Consider the following 26,702-nt stretch of genomic DNA (forward strand, 5'->3'; position numbering starts at 1 on the left):
GCAGGGTCTAACAATCTCTCATTAATAGACATGGCAATCCTACCAGGCATGAAAGGTACAGGAAGTGTAGTGGCTTGTTCTACTTCTCTTATAAACTACCTCCAGTGGTTTCAGCCATGTCTTTCATCAAATCTTGGAATGCCTTAAAGTTGTCCATGAGACAAGGCATGGAGGAATTTGCTGCCTCATCAGGGAAGAAGGATGAAATCATAGGTGGGATCAATAGTTCCTCTGTGTGGGCATGCTGATCCTCATCACTCTCCTCCTCCTGTTTTTCTAGGATCTGTCACTGCAGCAACTGACCTGATTGGGAAGGTCTATACCACCACTTAAACAAGAAGAACTAATCCTATAAGGAGCAACAGTGAATGCTGGCTTGTGGGAATAGGATAGCATACCTTAGGGTTCCCAGTAGGGCCATGATTAATAGCCATCTGAATACTAGACAGATGGACCCTGGAGGAGGATACGAAGGGGGCTTGTTCATTGTGACACTCATGCCCTTTTCTGCTTAAAGAACAATCTCTTGAGTCCCTCCCTAAAGCCCAATGTGATACCTATGAAGAAGAAAGGAGGTTAGCAAGAGATGATTCCCTGTTACATAAAGATGGAAAAATGAAAAAGAGCACATCTCCTTCATTAGGGGGTCTATTATTTCTGATCTGCCAGGGAGCCCTTGGATCCTTTCTACAAGGGTATGGGAGGGAGTTGTTACTGATATTATTGGAGAACTTTTGGCCTGATCTTTGGAGGACTTTAATAGTGATGTCAGACAAGGCTATATAAACTCAACTGCAGCTCTCCCGATTCCAAATTAAGGGGAAAGGGATACTGAATCAGATTGTAAATAAAAAATGACTTCCTCCTTCCAGCGACTCCAGCATAACACTATTTGAAATACAGCAGTGAAATAAAAATATTGTGGTGTACTGTGACCTTTTCCCTGTGATATGCCCTTTTTAAACTCAAATTCACTTTCAGTCTAAATGAACTTTTTAAATTATTGATGTGCATTCAACTTTATTCTTTATTACAAACCATCCCATTACTTTTAATATATTCATAAGAATGATCACTCATTCAAAACCGCTGCTGCTACTACTGCTGTAGACATCATTTAGGATCATATTTTTTCAGTAATTTTTTCTAATATTCTTTAATACTCTAACTGTAATTAGTTTTAAAATAATAGCTAGTGGATTTTAGCACCGGAGTGCACTTATGTAATATACTTATACACATTACATAACCTTCACATATTGTGCCAGCGAAATGATCTCCAGGATTTTTGACCACCAGAATGCACCTCCTTTTTCCCCCTCCCCCGCCTCCACTATAACTCAGGGATATGAGATGTAAAAAACAGCTCCATGGATTATGTGGCATCAGTACACTAATGGAGACACACTTGCTAATGGCAGAATGTTGACAAGTTTTCCATTGTCTAGATATCTGTGCACTTGCACTTCTTCTCATCTGTAAGTACACCTAGGTTTACAAATTCAGCCTCTCATCAGCCTGGAATCAGAGATGGATTCTGATAACAGACTAACCAGGTGGAAACATATGTGGTTGCTGGCTGTGTGTGGAGGAGCTCTTATCATAGCACAGCCATTTGTTAGCATTAGCAGAAATCCCAATTTTTCACAAATATTTCTTCCCCTCATTTATTAACAATACAATAGTTAGCTAAGTGGATGATAAATATTTGCTAAGTGTGTGTGGGGAATTCCTTTGTTTGTAACTAATATTTTCAACAATTAAGGAACACATTTGGAAAATATCTTTGAGGAAATACATCTTTTTAATTCAGTTAGTGCTTTTCGTGTTCTGCATAGATATCAGCCAGGTTCATTACTTTTAGCAAAAAAATAAAATAAATGATTTGCTTTTAAAGAGTGACTGTAAAGTAACTGTATAGTATATAATGCTTATTTTAAAAACCATTTTCCCATTATAATCATTCCTTTGAATCTTAAAAATAGCTTTTATTTCCCTACTCATTCATAAAGAATACCTTTTCAGGAAACCGATTTCTCACACATGCCATGTCTACAGGAACTGAAATATTTCTTTATTTAACAAACACTTGAATGTCTATCTTACTTCATTGTGCCAAAGCATTTTTCATTTTTGCACCAGCATCATTATACTGATGTCAATACAGTTGAAAGAGTATAAACTGCACTTTTGTTATGAGTCTAACAAAAGTAATATTTTTTTAAGATGTCAGTGATCAAGTATAAGAAAAGTAAAATCTGGAGGAATTTCACTATCAGATTCTAAGTGTCTTATGATTATGTCCAAACCTTGGGCTTTAACTACTAGATATTTTCTCTTTAACCGTGGAAACAAAAAAGCAACACAGCATCTGAACTAAAAAACATTTTCGTTATAACAGGCATTCAAACATGGTCAGCGGATATGAGATATTTTGACCTAAAAAGCTAAGAACCTTTGAGCTTCAAACCAGAGTCTCCGAAATATTTATCTTAGTGCAAAAGTTTTGCCTTCAAAACTATCCAGTATGATAAATGTTTTCTGAAAAACATTAAACTTACAGTACGCCAGTAGATAGATACATTTTTAAATATACCTACCCCAGGGAAAAGTAGCTGCTAATAATCAGTTGAGCCTTTAAAAAACTGCTTTCTGTGAGTAAAAAGATACCTTTATGAAAATGAACACATATAGTAAGCTGCCAAGTGATTCTGAACAGGTTCCTTCAGTGTGAATGCAGGAAAAGAGTGGAGAATTTGTATTAATAAATGTCTAGTCCTACCCCCAGAGAGACGAAATAAACAGCACAAATTAAAAAAAAATAGGGAGTATAGTATGGAAGTAATGTAACTAGCCATACCCAAAGTGAGCTTATTTTTATCTTTTCTTAATGTTGTCCTAACATTACTGTTTTCAAGTAACCAAACTCTATAGATATTGCACAGAAGGTAAGGAATTTGATATTGGCGAGTGGGAAGAGAGATGGTCCATAAGAGGATTCCACCATTAAGAAGTGATCTGCAATGAGAGTTTGAGAAACATTTGTATAGGGAATGTGATCCTCAATCCAACTGAACAATTTGCTAATATTTCTTCTACTGACAACTGAAAACAAATCTAATGTGCTACACAAACTCTAGGTCCTGTGCATAAAGCAATACATGCACACTGAGAGTAAATGTTACACCGTTATATACACAATACATTGCCACTTTTTATTTTTTGTGTTACTTGGCAATGGAATTGCATATAACTTCAGAGGAAAGATACCAACTGAAATATATCCCATTCTTGTTGTATTGGCAGGTATAACATCACTGAAACGAAAGCACAAATCTCAGAGTGCTCCCTCTTATACAACAAAAATTATACATATTCAGATAGTGTCAGAGGGCAAAACCAGTTTCTACATTTAAAACGGTTAAAATTATGGTGACTGCTTTTGCATCATCTGGATACTAGTTCTTGGCATCACAATAGTTGGGCAGTGTACTCTGCTTCTTCAACACATGCATGGACTCAGTCATTATACAAGTGTCAGCACTAATGTAACTGTGATCTTCCTGGCCCTCCACCTTAGCTCTCCTACCGTGACAGAATCAGAAAACAATGCCGTGACATCAGGGATTAGCAGAGGTAGTTTACATAGCGGGATGAGAAGTTTGAACTCCGCTGGGCTAATGTTATTCCCACTTTTTATAGCATGTCTCTTTTTCCAGGAATCCTGAGGCTTCCTGCTGCTCGTCCTCCTGCCGTTTCTGAAGAGTGATCTGCCAGGAGAATGGAAGCCAGGGAAGCAGCACACAAAACAGGGAAGACAGGACATTTTGGAAAAAGTCAGGACAATACTGAAATTTTGATAAAAATCCAGGCTCACTCAAATTAAATGCCTATTAATAGTTGGGTGACAACAGTCACTTGAAATCAGAATTCTTGGTGCACTTTACGCCCATTTTTATGTGAAATGGAAGAGTTTACCCCCACTGTATTCAAGACAGTCAGAATATAATTGGGCAGCCCTGTGGATTCTGAACCTACGAAGTCTGCTGTAACTGCAGAGTGCTTAGGTTTAAGCATAATTTTAACCTAGCCTTACTCATTTTACTCCACATTTCCTTGTAGATATATTATCAGTGCTCTGGGATGTTTGGGGGATGCAGAGGAGATAGGCTTGACTTTTGTTGAATTCCATTCCTAGGATCTAGGTCAGAGGCTGAAAAGGGTAAGACTGAGGTTTCTTTGCAAGAATGGTTCGCTGCTGTCAATATGTGACATTAGGAACAAATTTAACTTTGGCAACAATGAGAAAAAGAGGCAATGGGTTGTTTAAAAAATAAAACTAAATTTTCCAGCAAGTCTTCCCTCCCACCCCAGTTAACAGCATGTAATTAATCACAAACACATAACATTCATACATATTTGTAATTGTATGCTTATGCAACCATTCCCACATTACAAATGTAAATTTACCTCCATACCACACAGACTCTGTGTCATCTCACTTTTTCAGTTGTTATCAGAAATAGAGAATCATGAAATTGACATTACAAAAAATGCTATAAAGGCTAATGAAGTTAACCCCACAATTCATTTTGGGCTCTCGTCCCACCCCCTTTCCACCATTTCTACTTTTAGTGTGGTTCCTCCAACACTTTTACATTGACAGGTTCAGAGGGATGCTCTCAAGAAGGGTCCATCTTTAGGGCATCAACAATGCTTTGGATTAAAGTATATTGGCAGAACTATGTGAGCAAGTTTGAACACTGCTTGTTTCTGCTATGACTGGTTACAAATCTCTCACTTCCATGAGTGATAACATTTACTAAAAATATATATAAAAAGAAATTATGTTATGAAAATCTAATATAGTTTATTAATAGTCTATCCCTTCTGCTAACAAACACACACACAAACCTTATATTAAAGGATGTCCGGGGCAACAGATTACTCACTAGGGAGAAATTGTCTTTTCAAATTAAATTTAAACAGGTTTGGGCTCTTTCTTTAAAAAATCTGACAGATAAAAATGATTAATAACCATTTTATTTGAACACCATGTGTGAGTTTGTGCTTTAATTACATTATCAACATTTGCCTATATCAGGAAACTAGATTTTTGGCAGAGTACTCCAATATCAGCATGAATCTTTTCAGCATCTAAGATAATAATTCACCATAAGGAAATGCTCACTGAGACGCAACATCCCCCCACCCTTACTAATGTATGCAAATTTTATCTACATCAACTAACATGAGAGTTGGTACCGGTAATATACTGAGCTCAGATGACAGTTTTGCGCGATCGTTAGATTGATAAATAATTTGGCTGCAAAACAACATGGCAGTTTTCTAGGTTAAGAAAATATAATAGATACCAATATCAGGTGCTCAGTTTGCACAGCAAAACAAATGAAAGAGAAACAAACCAATGAGCAATTCTGCCCTCTCCCTATCCTTTCCTCCACTGTCTTTCACATTCTTCCCACCATCAACAACCCTCTACTTACTATCTGTACATAGTATAAGCAGGCAGCGCAGTGTGTTAACTGCAGCATTGTTGTTGAATGTGCCAGTTACATACATATGTCCAGTAAACACACACCTCCTGTGCTAATGGACATACCTGACATACTCTGATATTCTGTTGATTTCAATGGAATAGAGCACAGACTATTTCATGATTCTGTTTAGTCCCAGTGTCATAGAGGCGGGAGTGTTTCTATTATCCTTTCAATACATTTATTATTAAAGGCACTTCTGTGTTTCCCTGTTATCTAATGAGGAGTCTTCAAAAGGAGAAACAATTCAACAAGGAAGCTGTTTTCACTGATTTTTCCCCAATCCATACTTTCTTGCAGTTTTATCCTTTTTTAAGATAATAGGTTGAGATTATGGCCACATAACAAAATAGAGCACACCACCTCAAGTCCTTCTTCCTCACTGCTGGATACCTTTGGAATACTATTTTCAGGAAGGAACATGGCACACTGATTGTGTAAAATCATTGTTAAAGAGGTAATCAGCCAGCAGATGGGTCTGAATACAGAAGAGCTGGAATCCTCCTCCACACCCAGACAACAAGCAATATACTTCGGAGTGATGTACACCTAGTATCTATTGTCTCTAGAGAACAGAAGTCCCAAAGCTATTCTCAACCAGGATCTTCTGCAAACATGGAAAAGCAGACCCTTCTTTTAGCATCTCTCATGTATTAAAATAAACGGGGGACAGGGAATTGTGACAGCAGTCAGAAGACGAATTTGGTATGCACTTATCACAACAGTGGGGAGGAGGAAACTTCCATGTGACATATAAGTCTAACACATTTCTTTTTTTTTTTTTTGCTTTTAAAAAAAATTGTTTTTTTAGAGAAATCAATTTCAAATATCAAAACTAAAATGGGTTACATTACAAAGATGATGATTATTGCCAGAAGGTTTACTTATGATTATCTTGACTATTTGAGGCTGAAAGAACTCGAAAATATGCTTTAAAAATAAATGCCTCAGTTGTCAGTGAATTATTTTGAAGTGCAGATATTTTGCCAGCTGACATCCAGAAAACCAAAGCTGTTTTAATGTGACATTAAAGAATTAAAGCAAGTCTCCACATGAGATCATTCCATTTCAGTACACTACTTAATACATGACATGTTCAAACTATGAAAGACATAACATGCAATCAGTCAAGGAAAATCTGAAAAGATGATCGTGGTTATCTGTGCATATAATTATAGGTATCCTAAAACTAAAAAGGACTTCTATCCTGTAAGAAGATGGAGAATGAAAAGAATTGGAGGGTTTTAGTTCCCACTAAAATGCAGAATGCCCATCTCTCAGTAGGATTAATAAAACAAACCCTGAAGACTTGGGGCTCAGGCATATATTATGGTAATTCATGCATAGATGTGAGGGTGGAAGTTTAAGTCTTAATGGCTGACAATATATTCATAGTGAACCACACTCAGTAGATTTCAACCAGCATATTCTAATCAAAGGTGGTTTTATTCATTTGTGCTTAAGGTTTCAGTGGATGAACTAGTTTTGCCTGTCTACAAAATGAAAATAGAGAAAAGGAGCAACTAAAATAGAGCAGCAGTCCTGCTCTTTAAAATGTTAAGTAGAGGATATATAAGACCACTGTCAAGCCTGGTAACTTCAGTGAACCCATTAGAGAACTACAAAACTAAACTGTAGAGCTTTAGATTCCATTTTAATTTAGATTTTATTTTTTATGCTTTTATTGTGGAAGACTGTCTTGACCTGGATAGGGACACACATCATATAAGACCATGTGTTTTTAATAGTGATGGCAATGTAATATTTCAGGAGTCAGTTTGGCTGAAATGAATATAACATTTTGCCAGATATCACAGAAGATTTTTTTTTGTTAAAGTGTATTCTCCAACTTCACTTGAAGATCACAGAGTATGGACGATTACTCACCTATAACTGATGTACTCTAAGTATATTGCCTCTGCAAATCAGTAGTGACCATTGGGACAATGTGAACACTAATGTTGTGTTGATATGAACATTTGATGCTGCTGCCCCAATACACTCCAGTTCATTTCCACTGTATAAAATACCATCTAAGGACTTTGAAGTGGCAGGGAAGAAAGATGAGAGAGTGTGAATGTGTTAAGAACTATGGGTCAATGGGACTTCAACTCTGAAACTTTGGGGGTTTTCCCAACATTGGGTTTGGGTATATTTTTGCAAAGTTTATGCTTGTTTTGTGCTTGTTTCTGTGAAAAATTATCATATTCATGTACAATCACAGTCCAATATATGGGACAGACAACACAGGGTTAAGTGGGGGTTTTGTTTGTCTCACTTAGTTTTATTAAAATCCTACTTTTAGTCTGACAGAAGATGAGGAATGAAATCCTGGACGCAGTAAGTCAATGGTAAAACTCTCATTTGACTTTAATGGGCCATGATTTCACCCAAGATCTCTAAGACGAGCCAAAAACTAACAAATGAAAGCCCACCACCACAATTAAAATACTCACATGAAAAACCTAAAATTCATCATAATTCACATGCAACTTTCTGGTGACTGAGGACACAGCGGTCCCAAATACCTATTTTTATGGATAACTGGCCTTTGAAATACTTTTTTACATATTGGCGATTATGAAGGTTAAGATGGAAATCCTCATGTTCATAAATAAAGCAAACAAATCAAAAAAGGGTTATTTTCATAAATGATTTCATGCAACATTAGTTTAATTCAGTGTAGACAGACAGCTATATGCATAATGCTTATTGTAATCAGCTACTGCATATACTTCACATTTTAGCTTACACTATTACAAAATTACATTATTTGCTAATCTTTACCTGGAATTCTGCTTTCTGTAATTGGATCATTTAGCTAAATAGCCTCAAAGTCAAATATTTTTCAGAACCTACCCAGTTCCTCCCCCACATAGTCCACCCAGTTCCTCCCCCACATAGCTATTCTTCTTTCCACTAGGTCACGGATTTTCCCTTATGATCTATTTTCTTTGTAGAGGGTAGCCATACAGGCATGTTCTACCTGAGAGATCTCTTCCCACCGCTTGAGGTTACCACATACTAGTTACTTTCAGTTATGGCTTCCACTACTGTCTCCTTGTATGCATTTGCCTCTATAGATTCTGCAGTACAAAAATCTAGCTCATTGTTTTCCTAAGGGATACATGTTACTTGCAGTGGGGGAGGTTTAAGTTGGATATTAGGAAAAACTTTTTCACTAGGAGGGTGGTGAAACACTGGAATGCGTTACCTAGGGAGGTGGTGGAATCTCCTTCCTTAGAAGTTTTTAAGGTCAGGCTTGACAAAGCCCTGGCTGGGATGATTTAGTTGGGGATTGGTCCTGCTTTGAGCAGGGGGTTGGACTAGATGATCTCCTGAGGTCCCTTTCAACCCTGATATTCTATGATTCTATGATACTTACAGCTGAAATGTAAATTATACATATATATATAAAAATAATAATGCTAAAACTGTGGTAATAAAATGTAATCTAGTTTACCTTTTTCACATAATGTCCATATAATTCTTTGGTAACCTTCCCCCAAAACAAATATTGAAATGATTATTTAAAAAAATCCATGCCAAGAGTGCTTACAGTAACAATATTCCTCCACACAGTGGCCAACTACAATTTACATGTGATGCCAGTACAGTGAACACCATTTCTTATAGAGAGCTTTTCATCCATAGATTTCAAAGCTCTTTACAAAGGAAAGTAAGTATCATTATAAATAAGAGAGTGGGTTTTTTTTAAATGAAAGATACCTGACCCAATCTGGCAAATTCAAGGCAAATTCATGAGACACTGTCAGGTTAAAAATGTTGATCTCTGTGTTACTAAACAATAACTGAAATTATTAGAATTTAAAGTACTTTTTAAAATTTAATTTACTTTTCAGCATTAATGCTGTTTACTTTTTGCTTTCCAATCGATGTGAACAATTAAAATATACTAATCACTTTCATATTTATTGATAGGCATGTTCTTCTGTTTCTGTTAAACGCTTCTTTATTTTGGTTGCAAACAATACAGAAGGATAGTTAAACTCCAAACAAAAATTGTTTAATTGGAATGATCAATGACTAAATCACTGAAAGCTTTTGCATCAATAATAGGGTTTTTTAAACACAATTTTTAAATTATTTTACATTTTAGATTGATACTATGCATGTCCCTTAAAGATGCTAATATCGAATGCCATGCAACTGAAATAGAGGATAGTACTGACAATTTCCATTTCCATAATATACCTTTGCTTTTGGTCCCCCAAACTAGTACATTTGTTTCCCCAAGTCAGTTGCCCATACCTGCTGTTTGAGAGCTTCTAGAGATTCAAATTCCAACCTGGCCAGTTTTATCTGGATATCCCGTGGTTTATCAGGAATCACAAACGCCATGACAAACTTCAATGCCAGTAGAATATGCTGGGGGAAAAAACAAATTCAATACTCTATTATATAGTTTATGGCAAGTAAAGAAGAAGAATACAAAAGCATTCTGCAAATTTTAATTCCAGGATGCCTAAAAATTATTTATTGTTAATTATGTGAGAAATAGTGATGGCATACTATGCCACGATTACTCCTGACTTTTCCAGCTCAACAATTATTTATACTTTGCAAATAAACACATATTTCTATTAGGTTTGTCTTTATTATAATCTTATATTTTCACTATGTACTGTATAATTTTCTTTATTTATACATTTGTGATTCCTGATAAAAATCAAACTATTCAGGTTGATACTGACCTTGTTGGAATTTGAATCTAGGATAAGAACTGTAGTACAAAGTGAAAGCATAAGATGTATATGTCACAATAGATTTACATGACATAATACAATGGTAAAATGTGCCAAACAAAAATAAATAACAGAGGTCCTGTCCCAGAAAGAGTATAATCTAAAAGTCCTTGTGGGTGGACTACAAAACAATACAACACAACAGGAGTCTGGATTTTACAGCTGGAATGATACACAGAAGCGGTGAACTGGCCAACATTAATTGAGAGGATATTCTAAATATAAGGAGTGGAAGGAATAGGCCAAATTAGCCAATAATTATATAGCAAAGGATTATATAAACATTTAACCCAACAAAGACCAGAAAATTCAAAGTTAAACTTAATCCTTGTTCATCGCTCTTTATATTTGACCTAAAGATGCAGCACACCCATTAACGCTTGTTCAAAACAAGTCCCAAGTTTTCAAGACAGGTGTTTATTTTTGGGGGGGGGCACACAGATGTTTGCACGAGCATCTAAGCTAGAGCCCCTCAAAATTTACCCTACTGAGAACTGGACTGGCAACTTGCCATGAGTCTGATGGCAGCAACTTGGCCTTGATTCAGAAAAGCATCTCTATACAGGGAAACTTAACTTTAAACACATGCTTAAGTCCCACTGACATCAATGGTACTTATACGCATGCTTTATATGGTATTTATTTACATGTATGCCCAACTTTTTTCCTGAATCAGTGCTCTAACTGTCATAAAATGGAAAAGAGCACTGACTCATTTTTCTGAGAATACAAGTCCAAGAATTAAATGTTCCATCTTGATGCAGTTGGCTGCACAACACAAAATGCTAAGCATCAAGAGTAAACATGTGGGATGGGAAGAGCTAGAAATAAATCACCTGGTATAATGCAATGGAGGTAAAGGACAGTGGAGAAATGGAAAGAAATACAAACCCACACAATGGTCATGTGGACTATGCAGCAATAAACATACTTTAACTATAAACAGGCAAATACTGATAGAAAAAAGAAGAGGTAATGGTAATGATTAAGACAATACCAAAAGTTAAAAATGAGCCACGTACAAATTGTACAAAATCAAATACAGAAAAAGAGTGAATACATTTAGGGAATGAAACTTACAGTCTAAGAAATAATAATTAATCCAAAGAAGATAAAGAAAGGCTGAAATAGAATTTAATGTAAATACAACATTTATTAAAAACTGTACATACAAAGTTAGAGATTAAAGAAGGAGTCAGCACATCGGCTAAGACATGGCAAAGAAAATATTTATTTATTTCAACTTGTGCAATCCCATTATCCTTGACAGTAAACACAAGCAATTCAATCCTTAATACCACATTACAAAAAAATTCTACTTTGACATCATGTCAACACTGAAATACTCCCTAAAGGCACAAAATTTTCCCCTTTTCCCACTCAACATGGCAGAATCTATTCCTGAGAAAGCCTAAGTAAACACATAGGTCTGCTGACAGAGGAGGTACATATTGCTAAAAATATCATTTTTTTCCCCTAACAAGTTTACAAAGAAGAATGAGGGACAATGCCTTCCGTGGAAAGATGAAATACTGAAGAAGGATAGGATCAGCTAGAACAAGAATTAAGAGAGACAATACTCTAGAGCGGGATAAAATCCATCCCAGTACTCAGATGTGACAAGAGATACATGGGGAACATTCAACTCATATCTAAAACCATTTTTTTGGATACAGGAGAGTTACCAAGGAAGATGCAGACTTAAAATCTTAATAGCAGCAATAGGAAACACACTTGAAAAACAACAGGGATCAAACATAATACAGTAAAAGCTGTGTTATCCAGCCCTGTACCAACCGGAAATCTCTATAAACCGGCATTTCTAATCTTCATAGAAAGTCCGGTTTACAGTGCAGTTGACACGGGGCCGGAAGGCTCCTTGTCTGACTCTGCATGGCTCCCCAGAAGCAGCGACATGTTCCTGCTACTCCTAGGTGGAGGAACGGCCAGGAGGGGTTCAGAGTGCGGGCAGGGGTGTGGGGCACAGGCTCTGGGAGGGACTTTGGGTGTGGGAGGGGGCTCGGGGCAGGGGTTTGGGGTGTGGCAGGTGACTCTGTGCGCTGCCTCCGCCTGAAGGTGCTGCCCCCCGCAGCTTCCATTGGCCACAGTTCCTGGCCAATGGGACCTGCGGAATCAGCGCTTGGGGTCGGGCAGGGGCAGTGCAGAGAGCTGCCTGCTGTGCCTCTGCCTAGGAGCAGCAGGGACAGTTCGCCGCTTGCAGGGAGACACCGGAGGTGAGGGCCCCCTGGATCCAGCACCCAAAACCCCTCCCGTGCCCCAACCCCCTGCCCAAGCCCCCTCCCACACCCTAACTCCCTCCCAGAGCCCGCGTCCCGCACCCCCTCCCACATCCAAACTCCCTCCCTCTTAGTTAACCGGAATTTTTCACTTACCGGCACCCCCCATTTCCCCAACATGCCGGGAAAAAAGCTTTTACTGTATGCAATCAATTAGCTAACAGCACTGGGCTAAATTCTGTTCTCAGTTATACTGGTGTAACCTGGAGAAATTGAGTGCAAAGTTACAAAGATCATACCTAAATTTGACCACCATATTTTTAAATACAAAAAAATGTATCAGCAGATGAATCCTTTAATAAATGTAAATGGGTTTATAGTCTAAAAATTTCACAAATGCATTTTTACAAGGACCTTTAGAATTCATACCTGAGGAAAAAGGTTATTCCTCAAAACTGGAAGACTAAGTACTACTAACTAATGTATTATCTATTTTATATTATATAATATAAAACATATGAACTTGATAGGACAGTATGCATAGCAGTTTCTGTTTAGATAGTGTCTTTTTTTCATTTATAGATCATGGATGACCACTGAGATCATCTAGTCTGACCTCCTGTATAACACAGGGCACAGAATTTAGTAGCATTTTTCTTTCCTCTTAAAAACAAACAAACGAACAAAAATAGTGACAGTCCAGAGAATAAGATTATTGTATCAGTTTCCCAACCTGAGGAAATGAGACACCCCAGAAGGCTACTTTTTTTGAGGGTGCAGGAGAGTGGGGTAGAGGAAAGTAGTGGAAGACGAAAAGCTCCATAGCCATGGATTTTCTGCCACTACCACTCCACACATGGTCTAACCAACCTGCTTCCAAAGCTACAGATAAAGCAGCAGGAGGTTCCTTCAATTTATGTGTACAGCTGCAGGTTCATGGCACTTACGCAGCCAGGCCCAAACTACCAGAGGATGTTCCACACCATGAGCAGCAAATAGTCATAGATTCACAGACTTTAAGGACAGAAAGGACTTCTATAAACATCTAGTCAGACATCCTGCATAACACAGGCCAAAACCCCCTCACCAGTAATTTCTGTATCAAACCCATAATGTCTCTTCGAGCTATAGTGTATCTTTTAAAAATAAATTCAATCTTGATTTAAAGACTTGATGGAAACTTAAAGACTTGATGAAGACTCCATCACATCCCTATGTAAGTTGTTGCAATTGTCAATTACCCTCACTATTAAAAAATTGTACCTTATTTCTAGTCTGAATTTGTCTGGCTTCATCTTCCAGTCACTGGATAACATCTTTTCCAGCTAGATCAAAGAACCAGCTCCTACCAGAAATTTCTTCTCTAGGTAAATATTTATAGACCATAATCAAGTTACCTCTTAACCTTCTCCTGGATAAACTAAATAGATTGGGCTTCATTAGTCTTTCACTATAAGGCATTTTTCCAAAACTTGACTAATTCTTTTGGCTCTTTTCTGAACCACTTCAAGTTTGTCAACATCCTTTTTGAAGCGTGAGCATCAGAACAGGACACAATATTCCAGCAATGGGCTCACTAATGCCACATGCACAGGTAATCTCTACTTCCACTCAATATTCTCCTGCTTATACATCCAAGGACCGTATTCACCCTCTTAGCTACTGTATAACACCGAGCGCTCATGATTAACTGGTTATTTACCATGAGCCCTAAGTCCTATTCAGAGTCACTGCTGTCCAAGAGACAGACAGTCCCCCATCTTATAAGTGTGACTTATATTTTTTGTTCTTAGATGTATGACTTCACATTTGGATGTGTTAAAATGCATGTTTTTTCATGTGTTTTGGTTTCAGGGGGACGTGGGACAGAAAAGTGGGAGCAACCTAGAAGGCAAAAGGGTGAACAACAAAAAAAGAGAAAGAGAAGGTTATCAGAAAAAGAACTCATGGAGCTAGGGGACACTGATGGATGCAGGCAGGGGATTTATTTGCAAGAATTACAATTTCAGTAAAAAAGTTTGGGCACCAGCAGGGCTAACCTTTGGGTGCCTGAATCCAATTGCTGTAAACTCCTAGCCATTTCCTTGTGAACAGCCTTGAAAACCTAACCCACCAGCAGCTAACTACACTTCCACAGCAGGAAGCTGAGACGTAACCTAAATTTCCTCTCTTAGAGTCTGCTCACTTTTTATGTAAATATGTAAATTAAGTTTGAGGGGACGCCAAAGACTAATCTCATAGTGATTTGATGAGGGAGGATAGGAATTGATTAGTGGGCTTTATAGACTCAGACTTTAAGGTCAGAAGAGACCATCATCTAGTCTGACCTCCTATACATTGCAGGTCACAGAACCTCACCCACCTACTCCACGCTTACTCCCTAACCTCTGTCTGAGTTACTGAAGTCCTCAAATCATAGTTTAAAGACTTCAAGTTACAGAGAAGTCACTATTTACACTAGTTTAATCCTGAAAGTGACCCATGTCCCATGCTGCAGAGGAAAGCGAAAACCCCCCAGGGTCTCTGCCAATCTGATCCAGGGGGGAAATTTCTTCTTGACCCCAAATATGGAGTTCAGTTAGACCCTGAGCATGTGGGCAAGACCCACCAGCCAAACACCTAGGAAAGAATTCTCTGTAGTAACTCAGAGCCTTCCCCATCTAGTGTCCCGTGTCCAGCCATTGAGGACTTTTGCTACTGGCAGTCGCTGGTGGGCCACATGCCATCATAGGGAGTCCCATCATACCATCCTCTCCATAAACTTACCATATTCAGCCTTGAAGCCACTTAGGGCTTTTGTCTCCACTGATCCCCTTTTTTATTTTGGTTTGGGTTTGTTTGTTTTTCTAGGGAGCGGGGGAGTGGAGAGAACAGATTGAAAGAGGGCAAAAAAAATGTTTGCAGACCTGCTCAAAAATTCTAAACCCAGCTCTGAAAACCACTAAGTAATTGTGTTATTTACTTTTAACATTTGAACAGTTAGATTTTTGTACCAGCCAAAAAACCCCTGTACACAAAACTCTAATTTATCAAGAGCTCAGTCTCCATGCTTACTCCATTCATGACCTCTTAGAAACAGGAAGTTTTATTGTTTGTAAACTGTGTAGAATTAAGTGAGAGGTATTTATCATGTGGGTTACTGTCCTTTAGAAGTTTGTGAGCTTAGTTAAAATGTCTTGGACTTTAAGATGGTAAAGTCAAGTGCAATTCCACCCTACAGAACCTAGTGAAAATGTTTTAAAACATTAAGGACTACCAAAAACAATTTTAGGAGCCACAGCTCCACTTATAACACCTTTCCCAAAACGAATCCACATTGGTTACTGTTAAACCTACTTATTCCTCCTACTGCATTCTTTCCACTTCCTAACATGCAATTCAGAAACAACATTAGTAAAAAATATGGGAAAATATCTGAGAAATCTAATCAAAATCCACCAATGTGGGTGGGTTAGAGCCAAGAGAACATTTTAAAAGAAACTGTATCTAATTTCAAAATCTAACCCTTGAATAGAGCTGCAGTTGACTCAGGAAGACCAAAGAACTGTTCTAGAAATTTTCAGAAGAGTAAAAAGAAATAGGATGCAGTATTCATTTTATAGTCCATCTTCATTTTAGTATTCCTTAAACAAAACTAGTATAATTTTACAAAGCTGACTCAAATACAGCCACTGTCAGAAAAACTGTCCCAAGAATAGGCTAATAGGTCACAGATATAACACAGCAAAACCCTTCTTAGCAATTTACAATGATAAAATTAAAACAAATAAGGGATCGGAATCTATCACAAATAACGAAACAAAACAAAAAAAGAGAAAATGTATACTCTGATGAAAATCTGCTGCAGAAATAGGCAGAGTTGTAGTAACCTCCTTAAAGCATTTATTTAAGTAGCTTCCTAATAATCAAAATTGTTTACAAATAAAAAGATTACAAAACCAAACTGTTATTTTAAAATGAAACTATTAAAATAAGTTGTTGTTTTCAAAAACATATCCCACAAAATGATTAGAGGGTGAGTGTGTCTTTGAATGAAAAAAAACAGGATAATAGTAACACAAGCTGTATGCTCCCTAGTGCCAACAGTGAAGTACTCCCCTACTCTGCAATCTGCCAAGCGGGTGAGGAGAGAAATGTCAATATGTCTCTCACCCTTGATAATTGCAGCACTATCAAACTCTTTGTGGTCTCGTGCCAGGTGCCCAGAGAGCTAACGGAACTGTTCTATTCTACAAAATCTAGTGGCATAAGCTACAAAGGCAGCTGTGTTTTGCAGCAGTGTGTCCCCAACCTTGTCTCTTCTGAAACGGGAAATGCAAATTAGGGCTGAATTCTTGGCATTTTAAACAGCTAATTTGATTTCTACAGTGGTATGACTGCAGTAATGCTGTGTTCCCATCAGAGTCTAGCCACCATTGAACAAAGAAATATATGCAAAAGCAGCCTTTTCTGATAAACAGACAGATTACATGACAAATCCCAATCTGGAAAGAGTTTAATGAAGTTTTACATCAAACATTTGTCCCAGAATGTACCTGTTTATTAATAAATTCCATTAAAATCAGAAATCCAGTAGTCTAGACCTGCAGAACTAGTATGTGTGATAGAACAAGGCATTCATTGGTTATTCATTAACTGGGAACCCTACACAAGATTCCCCCTCTAAGGTTAGGTGACTTCAAGGTATTTCTCCCCTGCATGTTCAATACTGCGGTATACAGAACATCTTTGGGAGTGTTAATGAACGCACCAGAATATGATCATTTTACTGTCAAAGTGCAAAATATGTGGTAAATATAAGGAAGTCATGTGATCTCCTACTGTTGCTGTGTTAAACTCAACTAAAATCAGGGCTAAGAACTGATACAAATCAGAGAATAAATTAATCTCTTTCTGTGGCTTTAAAAATCTGATGACTGGGCTCCAATTCTCTTAACTATACTAGATAAGGCTGATATTTTGAAATGTTAGTAAAAAGTTTAAAATAATAAAAAAAAGTATTTGCGCTTAAAAAAGGAAATTCAGTTAAAGGTACAATACAAGCAAAGATTTAACTTACAAATGCCAGAAACTGGATTACATTTAATTGCTTGAGAAGACAGCAATAAAAGAAATTTATTAGAAAACATTTTTTGTAACGCATAAAAAGAAAGCATGATTAAACTTTTCTTCCTGCTTTTAAACTAAACTACATTAATTAAAGAGTTTTGCTAATTGAGTAGAATTATCACAGCTGAAGGACTCTAATAATAGGGGACCGTCTTCCACTTCAGTGATAAACGCTTCTTTTAAAACCTCACATCCCCTTACATTATTAGAGAATCTTTTTATAAAAATGTGAACTGAATCTGCTTTGGTAAAACTGCATGTTCCTCCTTTCAGAACTTGCAGCTTATGCAGGAGAAGTTACTTGCCCAATGCAGTAACTGTAGTTCTTTGAGATGTGTTCCCCTATGGGTGCTCCACTTCAGGTGTGCATGGGCGCCAGGCACCTTTGATCAGAGATTTTTGGTAGAAGTGCCTGTGCATTTGCTCTATACAGCTAGTGTCCTGCACCAAAGCTATACAGGGCTGCATGAGCACACCAACCTCAGTTCCTTCTCTACTGCAAAGTCCCATAAAGGAAACTCTAAAGCAGAGGGGAAGGAGGGCGGGTAGAGAAACACCCATAGGTGGACACATCTCAATGAGCTAGTTATTGCACAGAGTGAGTAAGTTCTCCTCCTTCTTTAAGCAGTGACCCTAGGGGTGCTCCACTTCAGGTGACTACTGAGCAGTACCCTCATCAGCGGGAAGGGGGGTTGGAGTTGAGTCTAATACTTTGATCAGCGGTTCTCAAACTGTGGGTTGGGACCCCAAAGTGGGTCGTGACTCCATTTTAATGGGGTTGCCAGGGCTGGCATTAGACTTTCTGGGGCTTGGGGCTGAAGCTGAAGCCCCACCACCTGGGGCCGCAGCCAAAGTCCTTGGGCTTCAGACCTGGGTGGGAGGGATCAGGTTATAGGCCCCCTACCTGGGGCGGAATCCCTTGGGCTTGGGTTTTGGCCCCCCCCACACACCCAGGGCAGCGGGACTCGGGCGGGCTCAGGTTTCGGTCCCCTCTCCTGGGTCAGGTAGTAATTTTTGTTGTCAGAAGGGAGTTGCGGTGCAATGAAGTTTGAGAACTCCTGCTTTAGATAATACTGCAGAGCCAAACACAGCATCCAAAGCTGTATTATGGATTACTGCAAAATGCTTTGAAAAAGTGTGTATAGAGATCCAAGCTGCAGCTCTACAGATCTCAGTGATGGAAAAATTCTTGAGAAAAGCCACTGAGGTAGAGACAGACCTTGTAGAATGGGATAATATCCTAGGAGGAGTTTGAATATCATTAGATGCATGACAAGAAAAGACACATCCTGATATCCACCTATAGAGTATTTGGTTGGAAATTGTATCTCTCTTACATCTGTCAGCAACTGATACTAACAGTCTGCGAAATTTTCTAAATGAATTAAGTATGTCTAGGTAAAAGGCTAATACGATATTGACACTGAGTGTGTGCAATGCAGCATCCTCCTTAGTCAAATGTGGCTTACGGAAGAAAACTGGGAAGTTAATGACCTGGTTAATATGAAATTCAGTTGAAACCTTAGGTAAGAATTTGGGGTATGGTAGTAATAAAACGTTATCTCTGAAAAATATCATGAAGGGAACATGTGCCTTAAAGGTCCCTACTCTTCAACAATTAGAGTAGATGTAATGGCTACCAAAAACTGATGCGTTTAAGGAAGTGGGGCGGGAGTGCGGAGCTTCGTGCAGCCAGGGGAGGTTCCCTCTTGAAGAGAACCGAGTGCTCTTCCAGTTTATGGCAGTAATGAAGAGGTCTACCTTTGGAAGACTCCAAATCTGAAAAATGCAAGTGAGAATCCAAGGGTCTAGCTCCCATTTGAAATCTTGTGAGAAACGTCTGCTGAGAGCATCTGATATGATGTTCTGATTGCCAGGAAGGTACACTGAAGACAGGTGAATATGACTGTGTATGCACCAATTCCATAGTTTTATAGCTTTGTCACACATGGAAGATGGTCTCGTTCCTCCTTACTGATTGATATAAAACATGTGGGCCACATTGTCCATCATGATCTTGATACACCTGCCCCTGTTCAATGGCATAAAATGAAGCCAAGGATTTCTGACTGCTCCGAGTTCCAGTATGTTGATGTGTAAGGTGGTCTTGTGGGATGACCACCTGCCCTGAACAATATGAGTATCCAGGTGAGCTCCTCATCCCCATACAGATGCATCGGTTATTATTAGATAATAAGTCCAGATAATACTTAGTCGTCCCATGAGTGCAGGGTACTGCACTAGATGTCCTCTCAAGGTCCCTTTCAGTTCTATGATTCTATTACAACAGTTGGGCTAGATAAAGAAAATTATCTTTTCCTAATGTAAAACAAAAATTCCTTGTGGGAAGCGTGGATCACTATTTGGAAATATGTATCTTGTTGGTCGAGTACCGAGAACCAATCCTCTTGGTCCCATGAAGGGATTATTGCTGCAAATGTTACCATTTTGAATTTCTGTACCTTCACAAATTTATTGAGGAGCCAGGAAGTACCTTGAATAGAACTACTTCTCTCTGTGTACTGGTTCAATAGTTCCCATGGTCAGAAGGGAGTTGATTTCCTGTTTTAGTAGGTGCTTGTGAGAGGGATCCCTGAAGAGGGATAGGGAAGGGGCTGGGATGGAGGGAAGGGAGGTAAAATGGATCTAGTATCCTGATGCTAAGATCCCCAAGACCCACTTGTCTGTAGTGTTTGCTCCAAGGCATGTGAATTTTTGTAGCTGAGAACTCAAAAGGTGGGAGATGACTTGGACCCTCAACAAGCATGACAATATGAGTTTTCAGATTATGATGAGGTTGTGTGTTCGATTCAGATGTGGTGGTCACTCTCTTCCTCTGGAACATTTCTCTCTTTCTTGGGATTCATTGGGGCTTTGAAATCTGGCAAATAGAACAAGGCAAGATCTCTGAGCTGTATGGGACTCACTATATCTCCTTTTATTTGCAGGTGTGTAAATTCCCTGAGACTGCAGAGCAGTCCTAGAGTCTTTTAAAGTATGTAGAGACTTGTCCATATTTTTGGTGAACAACTTGGAATTGTCAAAGGGAAGTCCTCTGCTGTATTCTGTATCTCCCTTCAAAACCACAAAAGCTGAAGCCAAGAAGCCTTATGCAAGACAACTGCCATAAAGATGGAACAAGAAGCAGCCGCAGTAATGTCCAGAGAGGTTATGGAGGATATTCTGGCCAGAAGCTGGCCCTCCAATATGATTGCCTGAAATTGTTCCCTCTGTTTTGATGGAAAGTGCTCAATAAATGAAATAACTTGGAGACGCTGATAGATACACTTTGCCACAAGTGCTTGATAGTTGGAGATCATGAATTGCAGAGTTGTAGATAAATAGGATTTACGACTTATTAGGTTGAGACATTTTTGTTCCCTCTTGTATGGCATTGTTTTAGCGTGGTGCTGCTTTCCATGCTCAATTACTACCTTGACAATGAGGGAACTGGGAAAAGGATGGGAAAACAAAAACTCAAAGTCCTTTGATGAGACATAATATTTTTATCAGCCCTCTTAGAGGTGAGTGGTACTGTTGGGTTATACCAATTTGTCTTTGTGGAATCTAACAAAGCCTCATTGATGGGAAGGGCAATTTGAGCAGATGACATTGTAAAATATCCATCAACTTGTGACGCAACTCCTTGACCTTCTCCAGTGGGATCTATAAGGAGTCCTGGGATGTGTAAGCACCACAAATGTTTTTCCAGATCTGCTGTTTGATTCTAGCTATGCGAATGCTCCATCTATCAGTTAATTAACATTTTGATTGTGCCAGATGATTAAATTACACACACACACACACACACACAAAACCTTTCTGGAGATAATTGTGCCATTGTCAAAAGCCAAACACATTTGGTCAGGGTGACCTTCCTTCCAACTCTAATAAAATTACTCTTCCACAGTGAAGAAATGAATATTGGTGTTACAGAAGCAGATAGAGCTTCCTACTTGGCAACCATTTCTATTTCTCAAACACTGGTAAATAGATGTAGAAATCATAGGATGTACCTTTTCATTGCCAACATGCTGCAGAATCTCTTGTGCAATATTCCAACACTGCTGTGGGTACCATGCATAAGATATGGTTGTGAGACATAAGGAAAATGAGCAAGGATTCAATAATCACCAGTAGGCTTACAGAAAGCAGGAATGTAGCAACAGGAGATCAAAATAATTCCAACAAATCTCTATTCTAAAATAATGGAATTTTTCTGCACATCCACATTCTTCATCTTAAAGAATTATTTTGGACTAATACCAAATGCTTCAATGGTCATTTTGTTTTAAACAATCTATGAGTCACCCAGTTCACTGAAAGGACAGAGTGACATTTTCACTTCCACAACATGTATTATACCTGAGATGTTAAGCCAGGTCTACACTAGAACCTTTGCCAATATAGTAATGAAAGTTAGGGTCACATTATGATTTTTTACTACACTTCTACACCAGCTAAAGCCCTCGTATAGACGCAGTTAAACGGACATAAAAGTCCTTTTTTCCATTAATGCTGATTTTGCTTGGGGATCTGGTATAAATTTAAATACATCAGGGAAGAGAAGAGCTATTTAAACTGAAGGACAATGTTGGCACAAGAACAGATGGGTATAAACTGTCCATGAATAAATTTAGGCTGGAAATTAGAGAAAGGTTTCTAACCATCAGAGGAGTGAGGTTCTGTCACAACCTTCTAGTAGGAGTAGTGGGGGTAAACAACTTGTTTAAAGATGGATCTTAATAGGTTTATGAATGGCCAATGGACTGGACTCTATGATCCAAATGGTCCCTTCCAGTCCTATGTCTTTATGCATAAGCTATACCAGCAAAAGAATTTTTTTGTGTGGCCAATATAAGATGTGGTCTACATGAGGAGGATTTGCTGGTACTGACATAACAAGAGTGGCAAGCATTTTGAAGTGTTGACCAGGACTCGGTCTCCAAGGTTGTCAATCTGGTAATTTTTTCAAATACTAAATTTACTTTAAATAGCAATGACTAGTACAACTAAATCAATACCACCCCAGCACTCTTGAGTAACTGCATCGTAACAAACCAGTGTGCATGAGTGATGAGATAAAAATAGTTTTGAGAAGAACTGGTTTACGTTCCTGGTTTACATTTCCAGGAAGTTACTGTAAAAACAGAGAAGTTATTTTTTTTAAAATGAAAAACAAACACTTCAACATCACCCTCGTAAAAGAGAGGATCTTCTGTCTGTACGTGGGAGTGTATTTCTCCACTCACTTCCTGTTATCAAAAAGTTCTAAAAGTGACTATTAGAAAGGAAACAAAACAAGATAACACTTTTTCGGGAACTTAGTCCTAAATTTAGAAATCATTCAGAAACAGTTAGTTCATATAAAGGTTTAACAGACTCCATCTGGTGATTTATATTTAAATGAAAATGCATTCCACCAAATGCATGTCAATACAGTCTAAAGCATGGATAATCTGACCAATACAGTTGTGAAAAAGATTATTGCTTTTTCTTATGTTACCATCATGCATATTGTTACTGGGATGGAATCTTCAAAAAACAACCCATACTCTAATTATTTACAATACTTCGTATTTTTAATCAATTTACAAATGTTTAAATCGAAGTTATTGTACATTATAGTCAATCACCCATGAATTAGAGCAAGAATATGGATTTATTAATATTTTAAAAAATATTTATGTGAGCATCTGAGATCTATGATTTTCTCCTACAGCTATCATTGAGAAACTACCTATATCTGCTCTGATCTTCCACCATTGAAGTCCATGGGAATTTTGCCCCTGATTTCCTTTGATGCATAATAAAATCTGTAAGATCCTATTTTTCCAGGATTTATACATTTGTTTTTTAAAAAACAGAATCATAAACGTGCAGGGCTGGAAGGGCCCACAAGAGGTCATCTAGTTCATCTCCCTGCACTGAGGCAGGACCAAGCATACTTGGACCATTGTAACTGATGTTTATTTAAAAACCTCCAATGACGAGGATTCCACAACCTTCTTTGGTAACTTATTCCAGTACTTAGCTATCTTTATAGTTAGAAACATAAATCTTCCTTCGTGCAGATCAAACCCATTATTTCTTTTCTTGCCTTCAGAGGGACATGGAGAACAACTGATCACCATCCCCTTTATAACAGCCATTAACATATTTGAAGGCTCTTACCAGGTCCCCCCTCAGTCTTCTTTTCTCAAGATTAACATGCCTTATTTTTAACCATTCCTCATAGGTCATGTTTTCTAAACCTTTTATCACTTTTGTTGCTCTTCTCTAGACTCTCACCAATTTTACCACACCTTTCTGAAAGTGTGGTGCCCAAAACGGGACACAATTCTCCAGCTGAAGCCTCACCAGTGCCAAACAGAGCAGAACAATTACTTCTCCATTGCACTGGAGTTTTTCATGCTTATTTTCACCATCAAAATAAATGTTTTCAAGATTCTGGAGGAATTCCTTTGGTGCATTTTTGAGGTATCTGAATATGCAACAAAACAAAAAGGATTGGTGGTGGAGGAGAGGATGGGTTTGGGAGGTTGGCAGCTTGCTTCTTTGTTTTGTTTTAACCAGCCTAGGTATTTTTCTCCATCCCTTTTTTCATGCTCTGATAACTGAGAAGTGGCTTTTAAAACCACGAGTAACTGACATATTTGTAAAAGTTTTAATAATAATGAAATAATAAGTATTAGAAAAATCACATACTGCAAAGAATGTATTTTGCTGCTTTTTAATACCACATCAGCCTGCAATGCTCAAGATCCACACATAGGAACAGTGTTATTTTCTTGAAATTATGTTATCCTTAACTGCCCCGGACTTGCTGGGCATCCTGCCGCTCATTCATTCCTCGCCTTAATTCCTCCTTACAAAGTTTATTTGAATATGCTATTTAACAATAACATGATCAATTCAAACATTGTAGGGAACACAACCCAATTTTTGATATCTTTGTGCTTTCATTTTAAAAAATCAAATGCCATAGACTACCTTTGTGGAACACCATGATTTAATTTTACACACACAGAAGTCAAAACATTCAGAAAGTTGTGTTTTCTACAGCCATAGTATTCTGGTAACTGTTAAGGCATGAAAGTTAACATCATATATGGTACAGTAACACAAAACACTATATATATGCTTAAAGAAGCCAAGTCATAGTTGTGACAACTGAATTTCCTGACTCAGAATGTTTTTATATTATACATCCAGTTACCAGGAACATCCAAAGCAGGTACAGCCAACTTTGATTCACTTTGTATAGAAACAAAGAAACAAAATAAAAAATGGCAGTTAACAAGAAGGTGAATTCCATGATTATAAATAGCAATTTATTACACAAAGGAAGTACTTGCTCTCAATCTCTTCACCCACTCAGATTGCCCTCTTTGGCTCTATCAGCAGAAACCTGACATTCAACAAAGTTCTGGAAACACCTGCAGAAGCAATAATTATCAAGAGAAGAACCCCAATATCAATCTGTGGTATGCAGGTTTATAATTAATTGCAAACCGGCAATGAAGTTACTCACAGGTATATACACTCAAAATCTAAAAATACTATTTTGTAATTCAACATATTCATTATATTGCCAAAAATATGCCATACTACAGTACATTTGTTAAATAACTGTTCTCTCAAACACTCTAAAATACATGAAATACACACAAGAACTCTAGCAATATTTAAGACCATATTATTTTCTTCACTTTGCTTCAGAGCATGGCCAATTTAAAACACACAAAAACAAAGCACAGTAGGTGTATATTTTTCATCCTTGAAGCTTCTCAGTATTTGTTAATAGTAAATCTTGCAGCACAGCAGTCTATAACACAGTTTCACAATGCACACAACAGTATATTACCATTCTATAATCCTGCAATGTTTTGGCACAATCCTTATCTCAATTTATGGATGGTGTTTAATAGGAACCAGGATCTGGGTTGCCAAAAGCCAAATCAGCTAATGCTGAATCTAAAGAAGAGTAAAGCTTTGCTCATGCTCAGAAATAAATTCTAAGTGAAAAGTGGATAGAAAGATGCCCATGCAATTGAATTTGACATTGTGATTAATACCACAGCTCACAAAGTGCCTCTTAGCTGATTGCTAACATTACATATTGGATCCTATCCTGACAGGTATTGTTTATTTTTGAAATGCCCTAATGCTCCACATCAGAAAAAAAATGCTTATTGTAGCCTATTAATCTATGACATTTACACTTCCTTCTCCGTCAAACCACACGCCTTCCAAAAAGAAAAAATATATAAAAGGTAGAGGTAAACTACCGTATACTTCATTGTAGTTATCTATATAAGGAATTCAGTTTGTCCAGCTTCAGAAATTTAACGTTACTGGGTGACTCAGGGGATTAGCAAATGAGTTATGAAGCTCTTTACCTCTATTTCAGTGGTTTGAAACGGATGCAAGTAGTAAACAAAAGATGTCTTCTAGTGCAGTTTTAGTGGCTTTTGTAAGAAAACAAAAACACACAAAGAGAAACCCCCAAATCACTAACAACATCTTAAAGAACCATGTTACTGTAGGGAAGTAACCACTCTTTCTTTGATGTATGTGTCAGCATGGATCCCACGCAGATGACTGAAAAACAGTACTCCTTCAAATGATGGGATGAGGAATATCAACAGCATTAGTTGAACATTGATTGTAGTTCTGCTTTCCTGAACTTGGTATCTGTTCTGGCAGCTATATCCGAGGTATAAAATGTTTGATAAAGTCCGTGGGTTAGTCCACATCACCGCCTTGCAGATCTCAGATATTTTTCTGCTTCTGAAGCAGGCAGAGGATGTCCCTGAAACTCTGACAGAGTAAGGACTTGGCTATGCTTAAAACACCACAGCTGCACAGCTCTAGTGCTTCAGCGTAAGCACTACCTACGTCGATGGGCGGGATTCTCCCATTGGCATAGGTAATCCACCTCCTCGAGAGTCGGTAGCTAAATCAATGGAAGAATTCTACTTCCATCGATCTAGGAAGCCATCCACACAGGGTCTTATCTTGGCTTAACT

General features: G+C 38.0%; 1 protein-coding gene across 3 annotated transcripts in view; it reads right to left on the reverse strand.

Annotated features, from left to right (window-relative positions):
• The window catches only part of ANO10 (anoctamin 10), a 237,346-nt gene that overhangs the window by 49,677 nt on the left and 160,967 nt on the right, over positions 1-26,702 (reverse strand). For 2 of the 3 annotated variants that reach the window (XM_027822503.3, XM_043540867.1), the window contains exon 12: positions 9,831-9,947. The exons of the other annotated variant lie outside the window; for it this stretch is intronic. In XM_027822503.3, coding sequence (XP_027678304.2) covers positions 9,831-9,947 — 117 coding nt within the window. The remainder of the gene's footprint in view (positions 1-9,830; positions 9,948-26,702) is intronic. 3 annotated transcript variants of the gene reach the window in all.

The sequence above is a fragment of the Chelonia mydas genome, chromosome 2 (genome assembly GCF_015237465.2).
Source record: "Chelonia mydas isolate rCheMyd1 chromosome 2, rCheMyd1.pri.v2, whole genome shotgun sequence".
NCBI classification, from domain to species: Eukaryota; Metazoa; Chordata; order Testudines; family Cheloniidae; genus Chelonia; species Chelonia mydas.